Below are 17,624 nucleotides of genomic sequence, written 5' to 3'. Positions count from 1 at the left end.
TGGTTTAGTGTGAGGTGTCCCTGCCCATGGCAGGGGGTTGGAACTTGATGATCTTAAGGTCCTTTCCAACCCTGACAATTCTATGATTCTATGTTCTTTAGGATGTGTGTGTGTGTTTGTTTACTTTGGCTACAGTGGGCTCCTGGAGTTCACTGTAGACAGTTGTTGTTGTCCATAGCGTCATCTCTGTAAATTCTCTTTTGGCTTAAGGGTGCTACCAGGATGCCTTTGTCTACAGTGGGGTATCCTTAGCTTAACGATTAGTGGCACAAGGTTGCTCAAGATAGAAAGTCACAAAGCTCCTCTGCTCCATTTTTATCTGTTGAAGTTATTTCTGTTGCTGGTTTGCTTTTAAGTGGCGGAAGGACGATTAGGAGGCACCATCCTGGCTGCTGCCTGACAAAGCTTCTTTTGCATTCTGAGAGACTCCAGTTTGTGCTGAGCCAGCACTGGGCTCCAGTTCCAGCACTGGGCTCCAGTTCCAGCACTGGGCTCCAGTTCCAGCACTGGGCTCCAGTTCCAGCCACGAGGAGGAAATTTTCTAAGACTTGTGTATCAGTCACCCTGTGGGCAAGAGTTTGTCGCCTGTTTGTCCAAGGACATGTATGTGCTAGTGTGTGCTGAGGAAAGCTACCAGCGGTGTCACAGCGGTGGAAGAGCTGAAGTTCAGTGCATATGAGAACCCTTCAGGTCACACCCCACAGCTCCCAGGAGCAGATGTCTTTAGCTTAGGCCTGTGAGTAGCTGTGCGATAGTTCTTCCCCTCATTCACCTCTTATGAGACTGCATCTGAAGTTCTGCTGTCTTGTCCTGGGGTTCTTACTGCAAGAAGGTGTGGATGTGGTGGGTATAAGACCATAAAGGGGCAGTGGAGAAGGATGAGGGCTGGAGTACCCAACCTTGGAGGAGAAGGTGGGAGATCAGGGCTTGTTCAGCTCAGAAGCTCTGGGAAGTGGAAACCTTTACGCTATTCAGCCACATAAATGGGAGGTTACAGAGAAGACTAATCAGTATAGGCAGAATCTTTTTAACAGTAGTAACAGTTGTACTGATCCAGTTAAATACTAATAGGCAGTGTGTAATTTTTTTTGCCTTGGCAGACAAGGTGGAACAAGATCAACCTGCTTGTTTCTGGAAGCCTTTTATGTGTGGGAGTAAGGTTGTTTTTAGTAGTTGGTATTCTCAGTTCAGAATTCAGCATCAAGATGGTTTAGCAGAGAATTTATAGTGGATTTGTCTGGCATATAATAAGGTTTTGTCTCACTCACAGTTGCCTTCCTCAGTTGATAATGTTTCAATTGCTCTATGTTCCCTTAAATATCACATAATGTCAGTCACTCTACAGAACACTGTGCTTTGGAGAAGCAAACACCAGCAGTTGCCAAAGGCACTTGTATTAGGTTGCCCTCCTATGCATGAGAACACCTTGCATGCCATATTCCTCACTATAGGATAGGCAAAGTTCCATGCTGTGGGTGCACCTGGTGCTTTGCAAGGGTAGGTCATGGAGCAATTGGGTCCTCTCTGGGGTAGCAAGACATGACCAGATGGGTGTGAAATGTCATCTAGGCAGCCATTACTGAACACAAGCTCTCTGCTCACACTGCTTTCCTTACTGCTTGACAGCATGATTAATCCACATTTGCTGATTAACAGGTCAGGCAGTCCTTTCTTCCTCTCACTGTCCTGCAGAAAAAGGAGCTTTCCAAAGAGAAGGGGCAAAGGAGCAGAAACACGAAGCCTGTGACATGGACATCACTGATTTGGCATCCTGGCTTTTCTGACATGAGTATGTAGGTTTGCTGATTGGAGGGTGTCAAGGTGTTTCTCCTAGGGCAGGGCAAGAAAGCCAAATGGAAATAAACCCCTGGATGGAGACAGGAACATTCCTGGTGCTGAGTTTTGGGCTACCTGTGGTGCATTTGGCATTGTTGAATTTAGAATAGGAGATACTGCCTCCCTATGCTCCCTGGCATCATTTTTTTTCCAGAGGTTGCCTGTGAAGTGGCCAGTTCATTCCTTATTCTTTGACTAACCCTGCTTTTCTCAAGTTGCATGCAGTGGAGATACAATACTAACACCTTCCATGCCTTTCCAGGGTCACAATGCACCGGCCTGTTTAGCACCACTGTGCTGGGAGGCTCCTCCAGTGCCCCCAACCTCCAGGACTACGCTCGCAGCCATGGCAAAAAGTTTGCCAGCAGCCTGACATACAAAGACGGTATGTGTGTCCCTGTGCAGCAGTGGTTGATCTGTGGACTTTGGTGTCTCAGGATGCGACTGAGGCAAAGACAGACTGCTGAGAAGAATGACAGTAGAACGTGCATATTCATCACATCTCCAGTAATGCATTTTATCATATCCCAAGAAATTGTGATTCTTGGTAGGACAAGACAGGAGCTGTTATTGTGTGAGGAGTTTTATGCTGTGTATGGTATTATAACTCAGGGTTCCCAGCATCTGAATGGATGTAAAATTATCTGTCCCCTCTTTTCTTTCTATTAGTTCTAAGAAATAGTATTGTAGTCAATACTTTACAGAGTCTGAGTGCCTTTCTTACTGGAATCATAACAAACCCTGGCACTGGTGGATTACAAGGTGGGAAGATTATTAATTTGGAGCCTTTGGGAAAAGCAGGAGATTGGTTCGTTTGGATTTTTGTCCAGCTTTGAGGAAAGAAAAATGGCCTAGGTGATCAGGGCAGAAAGTTGCTGTCCAGTCTCAGAGCTATTGGAACCTCATAAACGCTGTTGTATTGAGACCATTACCTATACTGGCTTTATGTGCAGCTTTTCACTGTGTAAGAAAAAACTGTGTTGCTTCTCTCCTTTTCATGGAGCTCCCTAGCACACACCAGGCTGGGAGTGATAGAGACAGGAAGGGTAAACTGAGAGGTTTGTAAACCCTGCTGTACCAGTCAGAGCTGCTCAAGGCAGCAAGTGCTGGCTCAGAGGTCCCAGAATAAGCTCATGGTGTTTGGCACAAGACCAGGGTGTGAATACCAGGAGAGCTGCTGAAGAGGCCAGAGAGGTCTCTGACTGTTTTCCTTCCATAACTGCAAGCAGCATGAATCTAAGGCAGCTCTAATTCTCAGGGAAGAGTGTCAGAGATTGCTTGCTTTGTCTCCAGCTGGGAACAGCAGATCCTGCTCAGTCCTGGTGCTGTGCTGCCTTTCTCTGTAGGCTGTGTGGTATGAGCGTACCTGCAGCTGGCTGCTCATGTTTAAGGCCCAGAGCAGGGTCCTGCTGCATTAGCCTGAATTCAGTGCCAAGGTCTTTGCATGCCAGGACACAGTTGCATCTTCCAATACTTAATGGGCAGACTGATTTAGCTAGTGTGTGACTAACACAGCCCAGAATTACTCATCTGGATGTTACACTTCTTTCTTCATGTTTGTTAGTGTGCTGTGGCACCCTGTGCTAGCAGTGCCTTGCTGCAGTAAGAACAATTGTGAGGAAGAAGTAGGAGGCTTGCAAAACCAAGTAGGAGGCAAAAGGGTGTTTAGCTTCCAGAGAAGGCAGTTTGGAATGTGGAAAAGGCCTTCATTCTGCATGTTCCTGCTTAAATGAACACCAGTGAAATGCTGAACAATGGCATTTAAACCAAACATCACTAGAGCTGAATACAGTAACATAGCAGCTATAGCAGGAGCACACTTTTATCAAGGCCTTTTTCAGTCATCAGGCTAGTAATGTTTAAAATCCTTCAGATTCTGGAGCACATCTTTGCATGATATTTTTTCCCCATGGCTGTGATGCTTCAAGGCGTGGTGCATGGCTTATAGCACTTCATCAAAGACATGCTCAAGTGAAGTTAACATGCTCCTTATGTCTGAAGTCTTCTTACTGGGGTCTGGAAGAGGGCTAAGGAACACTTCAGTGAAAAGCTGTGTCCCAGCCTCAGCTGATGGTTGTGATTTGAAGCTGACTCATCTGAAGGCAGGGATCCAATATGCTGTGTTGCAGTACCATTTAAATTGACGTGCTGTAAAGGCAAGGGGGAGATGTGGGATAGGATGGTGATGGTTACCAGTTGGCTGCTGCAGCTTCAGGACTAGGGTACTTCTAAGGGATTGCATGTGTAGAGAAGGTTGCCGTGCTCTGTTTGTTGAGTTTGAAGAGGGAAAAACAGTTTTATGGCTGTTATAGTGGCAAAGGAAATTGCAAGTTTGAGAGTTGGTTTAAATATATTATTTGTCAAAGACAGTGGATGTAGCTAGAGAAGCACAGTGTGGGTGTGGAGCATAAATTGATTTGTGTATCTCTAGGAGTGTGTGCAGGGATAGGTGTAAGGACCCTACTGACTAGGTGGAACGGACACATGGAACATGAAAGAGAAATCAAAGCATTTTTGAATATTTCCTAAAAGTTCCCAAATAGCAGCAAAAGATATGACTGGCTGAGGTCTCATCAAATCCTGCATCCAGAGGGTCTGACCTAGAACATTCTTTTTCCCATGATAGCTTAGGAATTTCCGAAGTGGGAATAAACTGAAGTTGTCTGCATTTTGGTGGGTTTTTTTTCCTTCGGTGCATATGGAGACTAATCCGTGTCTTCTAAGGCTCATCTGTTTTCATCCCATTAGCTGCATAGAATCTGTCCTTGCACTGTCTGTCTGATGGGTGATTTCTATGTGAGAGCTTGGCCTGGCCTGGAATATGGCCAGGAGAAGCCTGAGGACCACTCAAACAGTGTATCCCTAATCCTCTTTGTACTGAAATGCTGTGAGCAGCAGAACTGTAGAGGCATGTCTTCAGGGGTCTTCTCTTTGTTCCCTAATTGGTTGGTTGATTTACCTGTGAAGGCATGAATAGCTCTATTAGCTTATATTGCAAGGGTGTTTGAGCTGCACTTGGCTACGCCAGAGCTCTTCAATTCCTTTGCAGAATGATTGTCATTTTCCTTGGGCAGAGGTGAATCCTGAGAGCTGTTCTCTGGTGCTGCTGCTTGCTTGGCCATGTGTTCCTGTAGCTGTGAGCACGGCCTCACTGCATCTCACCCTGGGCTGAGCCTGGGTTGCTCACAGAATGGCTGCAGATGGGATGGGTAGGTGTGAGATTCTGTGATGGAGAGAATGTGGCTGAGGTTTTGTGGTGTCAAGGGGGACCCTGCAGGGCAGTGCAAGGTCACTGGGGAGCCAGCAGAGCACAAGGAAGCCAAGAGGCTCGGTCAGACCTGCAGCTCAAGAGTGCCTGGGTTGCCACAGCAGTTCCAATGGGAGCACATTGTGGGGGTCAAGCAGCAGGTCAACCTGAAAGGGTAGTTGCAAGCTTATGAAGGTTGGGGAATCCTTAGGAGCAGGCTGTTAACTGAGATGATCTGTTTTTATTTCCTCAGAGCTCTTGTCTATGCCAGCCGTAAAACGATTTTCTGTGTCGTTTGCAAAGCATCCGACTAATGGTACGTTTGCTTCCTTGATTTGACGTTCCCTTGCACTCCTAACCCCACACTCACATTACATTCTCTCTGCACATAGTGTCCTTTCAGCGCTCTTGTGGTTTTATTGTGTCTGTATCTGGTGTCCAAACATGCTTCACCTTCCCCCATTGTCTCACTGTGACTAACGTGTTCATTCATCCTCTGTGACAGCTCAGTGGTTCCTCTGCTGTCCCCCAAGGCATTTGTATACCCAGTGAAAAAGCAAGAGCAGTGGCTCTGAGAATGGACTCCTAAAGCAGCCCTTAGTTCCACTGCTGACATTAAGGCCTTCTCCCATGCTCCCTTTTGGTGGGGTGGGGGTTCGGGTGGGATGCCACTGGATTTGGGGGGAGGGGGGAATATCCACTCCACATCCTAAAAGCTTCAGCAGCTTGGGTCCTCAGTTTTTACACTGCAGATCTGCAGAACCAAGACAAGGATAGCCTGAGGCCACTCACGTGGCACCAGGAAGAGTGCAGCCTAGGGTGGGGGAGAAGGAAGTGCTGACAGCCTTCCCCCATGCATGGTGCTCCTCAGCACAGTCACACTGGTGACCTCATGGCCTCCTATCTGCAAACGTATCTGTTTGGGTGGTCCTTTGGTCACTCCAGTCATGGTGATGTTGGTGGGAGTAGGCTCACCTTTCCTGCAGATGCTGTCCTGGGAATGGTGTCTTTCCAGAGCTTTCACTTGTCTGTTATTGGGGGATAGTGCTGGCTTGGGCCTGAGGTAGGAGGAGATGGGCTACATGCCACTGGGAGAGGTGACCTGCTGCACTCCTGGCATGCTGGTAGTTGTGGAAAGGCTTGGTAAAGGATGTCTGACAGTGCTTCTGTTGATCACTGTCTCTGCTTCATATTGCTACTAACCCAATACCTCAACTGTGAGTCTTTTGAAGTTAAAGACCACTAGCTCTGTTGTAGCAGATGTCTTGCACTAGTATTTACTATCTGAGTCTTGCACAGAAACTCTTGACAAGGTTTGCTTCACAGCACCGCTCCTACCTTATGGCTCCTGGTGTTGAATCAAAGCAGATCACAGAAAGATGCCAGGTTAAGTATTTCTGTCTTATGCGATCAAGGCTGCTTCTGCAATCTTGTTGCTCTAGTAAATATGAAGATATTCTGCTCTGCATGATCTGGAAGATGGAAGAAGTTCAGAAGACTGTTACAAACACCAAAGTTTTGGGAAAGATGAAAGGGGAAGGGGCAGCTGAATGGGGCTTCATTGTTTCAGATAACTGAAGGGAATTTATTTTCTGTGTTTGCTTGGTTTTGTTTCTCCCAGATTGGTCAACTGCTCAACTTGTTTGTATGTCTGGATACCATCTGGGCTCACGTGATGTGTGTCAGCAGGATGTGTTGTTCTATCTTGCCAGCAAAACTTGTCCCAGGCACCAGTCTTTCCTAAGCCACACTGTACAGCAAATGCCTCCACCCCAAACAGGATAATGCTGAACGTGAGGTTTTGCCCAAGTGGCAACGTGCTCCATAATCAAGAAAGCAAAGGCAGAGGTCCAGCAGGTGTGAGCTTGAAGGCATATTTGGCATATTTGGTCTAGGCTTGGCACTGGTTTTAGCAGGAAGGTGTTCAGCCACGTGAGCCACGCGCCTGAAGATGCAAAAGCTGTTCACAGCTCTGACTCTGGATGTTGTTTCTGAAGAGCTGCCTCTGTGTGGTGAAATGGGATGGGTGAACCACAGGAGAGGCCAGGACGTCAGTGTCAGGGCCAGATGGTTTTGTGCTCTTGTCTTGTGAGTCTTGGGAGCATGATCTGGGGCTGTGTACATGGAGGAGACATGCCTGCATGCTGGTGTCTTGTCTGCCGTGCAAAGATAGCACAGAAGATTCCAGAGGGCTGTACTGAGAGTCTGGAGCAGGGAGGTCAGCACTTCTGTGCCCCTTCCATTCTAACACGCCCTGAGCACTCTGCTTTCAATCAAACCCTGGGCTGTTTGCTCTCTTCGTGTGCTGAGGTTGTGTTTGGATGCAGGACTGGAACACTCTGTTTGCAGTTTGGATTTCTTGTCTCAGCTGGGGGAGGGTGAGCGTGGGCCTGACCTTACGTAGCCAAACCTGAGCTGTGTTGGATTTGGAACCTGTCCTAAAATGTATTCGCTTGTCAGACTGCCACTTCCAAAGATGACACCTGCTCAGGGCCTGCCCCGGCGCTGGAGCTGCGTGTGCCAAAGCATGGGCCGGGCAGGAGCCTGGCGTGCTGCAGCGTGACCAGGGGTATGTAGATCCAAGGGTCTTCCTGGCCTGCTTGCTGCGGGAGGGACTGGGCTGCAGTGTGTGGTGCGGGTTGTTCCCACCCTGCAGCCCTGGTGCTGGCAGCCCCATGCCCACAGCTCTGCAGTTTCTCTGTCCCCTCTCACTCTCTATGGCCCCTTTCCTCCAGATACATTTGAGCACCTCCACGTTGCCCAGTTGCTGCGCCGTTTTTCCTCTGACTGTGCCACGAGCCGGAACATCTCCCTGGATGCCGCTCTAGCCCATCACCTCCAGCACTGCTCCTACCACCTGCGCCTCTTCAGGAGCTGGCTGATCTCAGGGCAGGAGGACTTGGAGTGTCTTTACGGTACTGCACGCTGCAGCTGCCTTGGTCCCATGCTCTTGTAGCTGAGCGGGGACCACTGCTTGAGAATGCAAAGTATGCTTTGCTTCTAAAAAAGGAAAGCATTTCCCTCACTGCATCTCTTACATCTCTGGGCTGCTGCTGCAGCAAGCTGTGTGGGCTGTTGTACCCGGCAGTTTTGGAGCCTTAGGCAGTAGCCTTTCCACATGGAGCCACTGCTCTTTGTGTGGCTGTAAACTGTGTTCTTTTCATCTCTGGCAATTGTTCGTTGCCTTCTTCCTTTAGCCAGGGTAAGCCCTTCAGGTTAGACACTGAGCAAGTACCAGTGTGATGCCAGGCTGGCATGATAGCTCTGCGCAGGTCTTGGTGGGGTACCACAAGGTGCCCCATTATTAGCAGAGGAACCAAAGTGAATAGTAGGACTATGGGGAGGAAGAAGCTCAAGGAGGCTGCAGCTGGTCACATGCACAGTGAACTTGCTGTGGAAATTTTGGGGAAGTGAGTGCTGGTGGAATTGTGTTGTTTCTAGAGAAACTGAGTTAAGAGAGGGTAGAAACCAAGCTTCTGCGTGGCTGCATTGCATGGCATCTGTTCTGCCTGGTAGGAACTTTGCAGTGTGTCATGTCTCTGATGGGAAGAGGTAGGCGATTTCTGCATAGAATCTAGCTGTTTCAGATCACAGCTTGCTGCTGTTTCTCTGGTGTTTTTCAGCCTCTGGCACAGACGGGAAGTCTGATGCATTGAGGTCTCAGTGCTTCTAAGACAAGCAGGAAGATTCCTGTCTCAGACAGGCAGCTACCTAAGGCTGGCTGTTAACATTTACCTGGCACCATAAAACCTGCTTGGTGCATGTGGCTTGCTGCGCTGTGTGATGTGATGCATGGACCTCCTTTTTCATTCAGATCCATAGGTGTAAGGGGCAGAGGCAGTGCAGCTTTCCATGAAGTAAAGCAGCAGGATCAAGTGTTTTCAGAGCCTGAAAAAGGAGATTTTTTTCTTACACAGTCTGTTTTTCTCTCAATATGGCCCTTTCTGTCAAGTTGACAATTTGGAAATGGCAGTTGCTTTTCATATATAATTAGGACAATCCTTGGTCTCCTAGCAACAAATACTAAAGAGGAGCAAAGTTGCTTCAAGGGGAGAGATGCTGGGACACAGCAGACTGCTTCAAAGCCAAAGCTGAGCTTCTCTTGTGAGCTTTGGTGGGAGAAGAAATGGACTTGGGGCTTTGGGCAGCAATCTGCCACGTGTGCTGAGCATGGTGCTGGGTTGTGCAGCCAAATGCCTGAGCTGAGCACCTCAGCGTGGCAGCCTTCCTGTGTGGGAATCGGATCTCTGCAATCAGCCAGTTCCTTCTTGCTGTTCTCTCAGTCTCATCAAGCTCACAGCTAATTAGAATGCTTGGGATTCCTGCTGGGGCTCTTCTCGGACCAGGGGTTTGTTTCTCTGGTCTCTGTAGTTGACAGCCCAACATCCCCTCCTTGTGAACATGCCTACTCCTACCCACTCTTTCTTAGTTTTCAACTGTACTTCTATCCACACAAAACAAGCATGAATTAAAAGATAGAATCTGGGAGTTGATAATATAAGTTGGCATCCATAGTTGGAAGGGTCATCAGTAGAGCTCTGAAGCAATCTCTCTGGAAACCCGTGCTTTTCTATGTGGGAAAGAGTGTGAAGTAAGTCCCTGTGGGTAGTGAGTTAGGATTCTGCTGAAGCCGTGGGTCAGCTGTGGAGGAGCAGAGGACACCCTGTGATAGTGAGCGGGCAGTAAAGCACCCGGTGATGTTCATGTAAATAAATGTACATGACAAAGGGAAACAGCCCCAAGTTCAGGTTTAAAGGTGGAGGCTCTGATGTGACCATCACCACTTGGGATGATGTGGAAAAGGTAGAAATTTGCAGTCTGGGAAAGATGTTTGTGATATTGGTCGGAGTGTTCTGGGTGGTAGGGATCTGAGTTCAGTGTCTGCTCCAGCGCAGGAGCCGGGGGGTTTCTAATGAATTGAGTAGGAGCAGCCTCAGGCAGAAGTGGTTTTTCTCACACAGTTGAAGCTCCTCACCATGGTACATGAGGGTGTCAGGAGCTTAGCAGAGTTCAGGGGGAGACCAGGGACTATGGAAAAGGCACATCAAGTTCAGAGCAATTCCGAGCCCCAGGTCAGTGGAGTTTGGGGGATTGCTTGGGGGGAAGAGTCACTGCCTGCTGGAGTTTCCTGGGAATCTGGGATTGCCTGGTTTTGATGGAAGATGTGAGGCAGGGGCAGGTCTCCATTTGCTTTATAAAGTATACCGTGCTAGATGATTTCTGCACAAGGGTGCTTGTACCCAGATCACCCTCTTACTGCTCTTATGAGGTGCTGTGTGTTGGTACTAGGCAGCTCTGAAACAGTGTTACTGTAAGGGGAAATTCACTTGGTCCCTGAACCTCTGGAAGACTTCATGAGCCCTGATGACACTGAGTAGACAGCCTGCAGTAAAGTGTGCACTTGCCAAGAACATGAGGGTCTGGGGAAAAGAGTTTGAACTGGAGCACAGTTAACTCAGCCATAACCAGAGTGGGCCTTCAGCTTTGACATCCCATGTGCCTGGGAGAGGTGAAACAGGACTTGCAGTCCCTGAGCTGAGCTGTACCCCCGGTGCTCCTGCCTGCAGTGTGCCTCTCCCGGCAGCACCATTCTCTCTGCCACTGTGTCAGGATGCTGCTGCACTATTGATTCAGGGTGCAGTGTCTCCCATAGCTGCTCCCCCACATCACACGCAGTCACCTTGGACATCCAAGATAACATACTTAGCAGACTCCTCTGCCTGGTCTAGCTTAAGGTTTTTCCCTTAACCAAGTCTTGTTTTCTTTAGCCTAACAGATGGTTTCTTCCTATTTCATTGAACAGAAGTTTTGGGGACATAACCACACTGTGGAGAAGATTACAGTGGACTTTGGGATTCATTTTTATCTACTCTGCTCAGCAGATCCATGCCACATGCCTCCCCCTCCGGGGCAGACCCCACTCTGAAGGGAGGAGATTGCCCTCTGTATTTTAATGCAGTTAGTGTTGTCAAACCTGAACAAACTCATTCCTCTGAGGGCTGCTGTATGACTTTGGTACAAAATGAATGGAATTCTGTCTGATTTCTTATGCTGTTGTCAGCATCACAGACTCCTGCCCTGCACACCCTGGGAAAAGGCTTTGGGAAGCATCTGCAGTAGCCAGGCAGTTGGCACTGGGGACCTGTCTGGCTGGAAAGGCTCCTGTGTTTGCACTTGTGCTTTATTGTTGTTGCCTTTCCCAAAGATGTGGGTTCTTTGTTAATCACGTGTGGTGCAGCAGCGGCCAGAGCTGCTGTGATGCATGGAAGGATTATGGTCTGTAGTGGTGATTTCTGCTGTGGCTCTGCTGTGGTCAGGATGCTGCCTCTCCAGCAGCTAGGCAGGTAAGGGAGGTGTGCGGGGAAGGAGGCTGCCATGCGCAAATGAGAGGGATTCCTCAAAAATAGTAGTGCTTCACCTCCAGAAGGAAAACTTTTCCTTTTTCCTCCAATTGCTTCAGACCAGTTAAGTGCCACAGCGCTGATCTGTGCGAGCAGGCATCGTGCCCAATCACTTGGATCCCCATCAGTGCCTCCGGTGTATCTTCCACATCTGTTGCTTTGCCCTGTGGTATAGTCAAACTTCTTCCCTTTTCCTCTGGAGACCCTAACAGCTGAGCCAACTTTGGTCCCTCTTAAAACAGCTTCTGTTGTGAAATGACATCAGCCTCATACTGTGTGCTCCACAACCATCTCCACACAGCAAGGTGTTAAGTCTTGTCCTTTATCTCCCTCTCCCAGAATGCCCAGGAGAAAATAATGAACAGATACTCTTCCTTTTTCAGCACATGCACTCTCAGGACTCTCAGCAAGGGACAAAAGAGTATGGTATTTTTCCTGTGTCTTATATTCTTTCATCCTAGCCAAGGATTTGTTACCCTTCATGCCTTATATTGATGTTTGTAGGCCCTTTGTGGCATAGGTAAACCTCCCTGGACTGCCTGGAAGGTTCTTTATCTCCAGTAGCTGTTACAGCAGCATCTCTGCAGCACTGCAACCTGGTGATGATCTGGTCTGCAGCCTCCTCATACTACATGTGGCTTTGCTCATCCGCTGGCTCATGCTCCTTGCCTCTTGCAGAACTGGGTTAGATGAGCAGATTGGAGCAGAGACTTTCCTGGAGGTGACTGGAACAGTGACTACACTTAGATAATCTAGGTTGGTTTAGGTCTTCCCCTTAGGTGCTGTCAGGCTGTAGTGATAGCCTGCCAGTGTGCTGGGCAGCAATCCTGACACAGTAGAGCATCAAGAGCTGTTGTACTTCTTGCATTTCAAAGTAATTTTCCTTCTCTGTAAGGGACCCAGTTCCTCTTCAGGGTCTTTCTGAGCTCCTCAGTTGAGCTAGGAAGTCACAGAATGGAAAGCCTAAGCTTAAGTTTACAGGCCTTTAAACTCAGGAGCTGCAGGGCAGGGGGAGGCCTCATTCCCGTATTCTCAGAGACTCATTCATTTGTTCCTTGCTTCTCTGACACTTTCAGGTTGGCTTGGTTCCACAAAACCTTGCCAAGAAGCTTGGAGGAAGAGGAATATGCTTTGCGATAATACTCCGCTGGCTTGAGCAGCAAAGAATTTGCTGTGAATGGCTGTGATGCAGCATAGCTCTGAGCAAGTGTCTTAAATGTTGAGATACATATTTGTACTAATTCTGGGTTTGCTGGCAGTGAAGTCTTGTTAAGGGGACAAATACTTCGAACATTGCCCATCCCTTACTGGGGATGCTGGCTGTGAGGTGCGAGTGGAGGCTCTGCTGCTCCCTGCATCTGTAGCAGCCTGCGCTGCCTTGCTGATGGGACAAGGGGGGCTGGGCCAGGCTGGGCCAAGGTGGTGGGTCCTTCTGTGGATGTTCTGTTGACTTCTCTCAAATGCTGTTAAGGTTCTGTAAAACATGGGCACTGTGCTAAGTTCTCCAATATAACCATATAGTTTAGCAAAAGGGTCACAGGCTTTGCAGCAAACACGGCTGCTGCTAAGATATGTTTCTTCCTCTTCCCCTTCCTTCTGCGTGTGCCTGGACGCTTGCTTTCAGGTCTGTTACTGCATGTGGTTGCCTAGCAGTGATTTTCTCGGCCTGGAAGAGGTGCCCTTAGGCCTGAGGATGCCTGTTTGATTCACAGACTGCCCAGCTCCTTCAGCTATGAGTGGTCCTGCATGGATTTAGGTTGCTGTTTGCTCTATTCATTTTCTGATTGGGTTTCTTTCCAGGTTTTGAAGGCTGTTCCATGGTTCCCACCATTTATCCCCTGGAGACCCTGCACAACTCCCTCTCTTTGCGACAGGTCAACGAGTTCCTGACAGCTGTGTGCAGGAGCTGCAGTGAGTCGCATGTCCAGTCTACTGCAGGTACTGGTGAGGTGGGCTTGTCTCTGGGTGAGCCAGAACAGAGTTGAGGCAAGGAGAGCATTTGGTCTTCTGTGTTAATGGGACAGATCAGCCTGACAGGACTGGCAACAAAACCAACAAACCTGTTCTAGGGTGTTCTAGCCCAGGAGTGAGCTGTGGGGTCCAGCTCACAGCCATCCAAGGCCACTTACTTGAGAGCCAAGTAATCGGTCAGGTCTGTCTGTAGCTGATAAGTTCGGTGACATGGATACAAACTCCAGCTTTGTTGCCTCAGATTCCCAGGAGCTGATGGACAGGCATGTCTCTGAATCTGCACTGTTCTTGAGCCCTTCCGGGAGTGCCTGCTTATAGCTGCTGGGCTACAAGCCATTCCTTTATGTCTGTCTGAATATTACTGATCTGTGTATTTCTTTTCTTGAAGCTTTGTTTGATTCAATGATTGGCAGCCAGATACCAGGAGACCCCTTTATGTCCCAGCGAATCCTGTCATCATCCTCTTTGCCATTGCGCCAGCGTTCGGATAAGCCCCCTTGGTGTGAGTGTTCCCTTCTTCATAATGGGTCAATGTGATGGTGAGGGAGGGAAGTAAAGGGTACCAGATGGTGGAAGCCAGATATTCATGCTCAGGGTTTCTATGCTCTGCCCTTGAAGGAGCAGAAACAGAAAAGGGAAATAGGTAAAAGGGAAAGTAGTCATACTTTCCAAAGAAAGATGCAAAAAGGGACTCTCGGTAGTATTGTATGTCCTGGGGACGTGTGCTGTTGGATGGATGCTGTCTCTCCAGACATCCTCTGCTTTGTGCGCTAGGACATAGAGGGCCTGAACGCACCTCATTTTCATCTCCAGTTTTGTAATACTCAGTGGCATATGGCCAGCTCAGTGTTGGCACATGGAAATCCCTTTTCATAACCAGCCACATCCATGCCTCACCCAGAGCTCCATGCAGGACAATCATTTAGCTCTTCACTTACAAGCTTTTCTGCAGCCCCTGAGCCTCACATGTCACAGTCTCAGCAGAGCTGGTGGCTGTTGTTAGCTCCCTTTGCAGATCTGACTGGTACTCGAATGGTAGAGGATTAGGCAGCAGTTGCACAGTGAATGTCTTAATAACACAAGTCAGGGTTGCCACTGAAGGAGCAATCCTACTCTTCTGGCTGTACACTCCTTGTGCCAGGAGTAGAGAGTGTGTGTGTAGGCAGCAAGGTCAGGGAACTGATCTAACTGGAAAGAGTTGTTTAATCCTCCCTTTATTGGATTAGATGTAAGCTAGATCTGTTCTCTAGTTTTGCTCATTGTACAGTATAAGGCAAGAATAAGCATTAGTGGAGAATCCGTACTTCTTCCAGTGGTGACTCGAGCTTAGCATTCAGGGGTTATGTGCTTGGGTTTTCCTCAGCCAAGCAGTACAGGCAGGGGGCAGCTGCAGGCCTCGGCCAGGTTGCATGGACTGCCCTCACCTACTTGCTATAGCACTGTGGGGGAGCAGCAGCTGGGGTCTGCCCAGGCTTTGGGCTGGGGAAATGTCAGCTCATTTTTGAAGATCTTTCTTCCTCTTTGCAGACAGCAGTGGCCCCTCCAGCACAGTCTCCAGTGCAGGCCCATCCTCCCCAACCTCTGTGGACAACTGTGCTCGCTTCAGCTTCACTGAGAAGCTTTCCATCAGTCCCCCAAAAAGTGAGGAGCAGCTGAATAGCCAGTCCCCTGAGCAAGAAGAGGGGCAGCCACCAGGCAGCGGGCTTGACGTGGAGGTGGAGGTGTGTGGGTTGTTGGACCCAAGTGCCCCAGAGACCCTCACCTGGAATAAGGGCACAGAGCCAGGCAGGGTCCTGGAGCTGTGCGAGAAGGAGCTGGTGGAGGAGGACTCTAACCCAGAGAAGAGCATGGTGGAGCTGGATGAAGAAGAATCATCTGGGGAAATGTTAGAGCCAAGTAACACCGGGAGCCCAGAGTGTGGTGCAGGGTCTGATGTAAGGCTGGCTGGGCAGAATGTGAAGTCAGGTGAGGGGTGTGTAGGGGGAATGACTGTCCTGGATCAGTCAGGGCTGTCTAAGGAGGGCTTGGGTCCCTGTGAAGAGGAGCTGCTGGGACTGGTTCTGGACCCAGAGCATGTGGGCAAGGAACTGCTGGGGGACAGTGCTGTGCCAGGCCAGGGGCAGCCCCTGCCTCCTGAGACAAGTGTGGAGGAGCTGCAGCTGCAGTGTCAGGGAAACCAGCAGAATTAGTGGCTCACTGGAGAGCAAACTGCAAGCGCTTCTAGCCCAGAGGCAGCCCAGTTTCCCATACAGCACCTCATGCAGCTGGCTGTCTACAGCACAGAACAAGCCATGTCCCAAGGCCACAGGACTTTGGGGTTTGAAAGAGTCTGCTCTGCTCCTCCACAAGCCAGCTCTGCCATTTGGCACGTGATCTCCTCTGCCTTGTTAAGTGAACAACAAATGCATGGCACCTCCATGGAGCAGGTACTGGTGTCCCAAGGGATGTATGCTTGCTGGGACAGCAAAGTTAAAGGATGGGTACAGCCAAGGCTTTTGGGGTGGTAAGTCCAAAGGGGACAGACGCTCCCTTGAGATTTTTTTTGGCCCATAGGCTACAGAAAAAGGCAGTCTGGGCCCAGAGCAATCAGATCCATCCCAACCACCAACCTCCTCTGTTCCTTCCTTCTTCCTCTCTCAGTTCCCATCACTGGCCACCAAGAACAGGTCCAGAGAGTCCATAGCAGGAAGACTAGGAGAAGCAGAAAGCATTCTGAGTGTGGGAAGGAGAGTAGTGAGGGGATGAGGTGCAAGACTGCCACTTGCAAGAAAACATCTCTTTGGTGTAGACTTTGCTGTGTTCCTGCTGGGCTGGGCGGGCAGGCGGGAGCCTGAGAGAGGTGGGCAGGGAGGACACACACGGGTTTTTTCTGGTCCCCAAGGGTCGGGCAGGCACAGCTCTGAAGTCTTGGTGACAGAAATGTTTAAAAACTGCTATTTGAACAAATCAGGATTATTAGAAACCAGTAACGACATATCTAGTATCTATAAAAAGTATTTAATACATATTTATGTAAATGACTTGTGAGCACAAGCCTGAAGGCAAGGTCAATACGGGTGTCCCTGCCGCCTCCTGAGTGCAGGCCAGGGCTGTGCCTCCTGCGCCTCCTGTATTTGTGGACAAGTCTGTGTTTGTCTGTAGCTAGGACCTGTGTTTCTGTGAAGCTGTGCCCAAAGATATCCACACTGTATTGTGATGATGACGTGTGTTCACAGTAAATGGATGCTGTGGGTCCAGTGTCTCTGTCTCTGATGCGGACTTGGGCAGCAGTGCGTGCGAGGGAGCAAGTGCTGCTTGTTCTCTGCTGTCCCAGAGGAACTGTGGCTGAAGTGAGTGCATAGGCATGGGGCTGTGCTCAAGAAGGCCACACACCTCTTTTCCTCCACAAAAGCACTGGTCATCCTGGGGGGTGGTACTGGCTGCCCAGGCCCCAGGATGGTTTGTGGTAGGACGAAAACACCGGGTCAGCCTGCTCAGCTCCTTCGTCTCGGTCCATGGCTCACTGTCACTAGCAAGCACACACTGCACAGCCCTGCAGGCAGCCAGAGTGCTCTTCCTTCCGCCCGATAACCCCTACCTGCCAGGCCGGGCACTTGAGAAAGGTCACATTCACTGGCACTTGCCGTGCAGTAGCTCAGCAGTGCCTGGGATGCAGTGCCTGGGATGCAGCACCGTGCGAGGGGCAGGCCTGGCTGTCCTCTCCTGCAGGGCTATGGGACAAGGGGACCTGCTGCAGGGAAGCACCCACCCTTTCATTGGCAACCCTGGGTTAAAGACCTGGAGGAACAGAGGCCGTGGGTGGTTCCGGGGGCCTGAGGCCACAGGCCCCTGCCCCAGGAGCACAGGAGGCAGAGCAGCACCGGATCCCGTACCCCCCAGGGTCACTAATGGTGGGAATGACAATGGGAAGCCGCTCACAGCCACAGCTCTGCTGTGGCTCTGCAGCTCAGTGAGAGACTGGGCCCAAGAGAGAGGCCAGAAGGGGTTTGTAATGAAAAATACAAACCTCCATATCCCTAAATTTAAAGGATTTCTATAAATTCTAATTGGTGTCTAATTTCAGCTTCTAACTATATCTTTTGGTTGCTGGAGTCCTCTAGCCAGAAATTATCTGCATTAGTACTTTGCATAGTGACAATACTGTGATGTTTCTAGGGTCAGAGGGTAAC

General features: G+C 49.5%; 1 protein-coding gene across 4 annotated transcripts in view; it reads left to right on the top strand.

Moving 5' to 3' along the window:
- The window catches only part of PPIP5K1 (diphosphoinositol pentakisphosphate kinase 1), a 43,709-nt gene extending 27,020 nt beyond the window's left edge, over positions 1-16,689 (top strand). For 2 of the 4 annotated variants that reach the window (XM_034065950.1, XM_034065949.1), the window contains exons 27-31: positions 2,099-2,221; positions 5,337-5,399; positions 13,285-13,422; positions 13,844-13,957; positions 14,983-16,689. In XM_034065950.1, coding sequence (XP_033921841.1) covers positions 2,099-2,221; positions 5,337-5,399; positions 13,285-13,422; positions 13,844-13,957; positions 14,983-15,644 — 1,100 coding nt within the window. In that variant the 3' untranslated portion in view covers positions 15,645-16,689. The remainder of the gene's footprint in view (positions 1-2,098; positions 2,222-5,336; positions 5,400-13,284; positions 13,423-13,843; positions 13,958-14,982) is intronic. The other 2 variants (XM_034065951.1, XM_034065952.1) reach the window with 2 other exon arrangements.
- The last annotated feature ends 935 nt before the right edge of the window (positions 16,690-17,624 follow it).

The sequence above is a fragment of the Melopsittacus undulatus genome, chromosome 9 (genome assembly GCF_012275295.1).
Source record: "Melopsittacus undulatus isolate bMelUnd1 chromosome 9, bMelUnd1.mat.Z, whole genome shotgun sequence".
NCBI lineage: Eukaryota > Metazoa > Chordata > Aves > Psittaciformes > Psittaculidae > Melopsittacus > Melopsittacus undulatus.
This window is presented reverse-complemented; position numbering and strand designations above follow the sequence as displayed.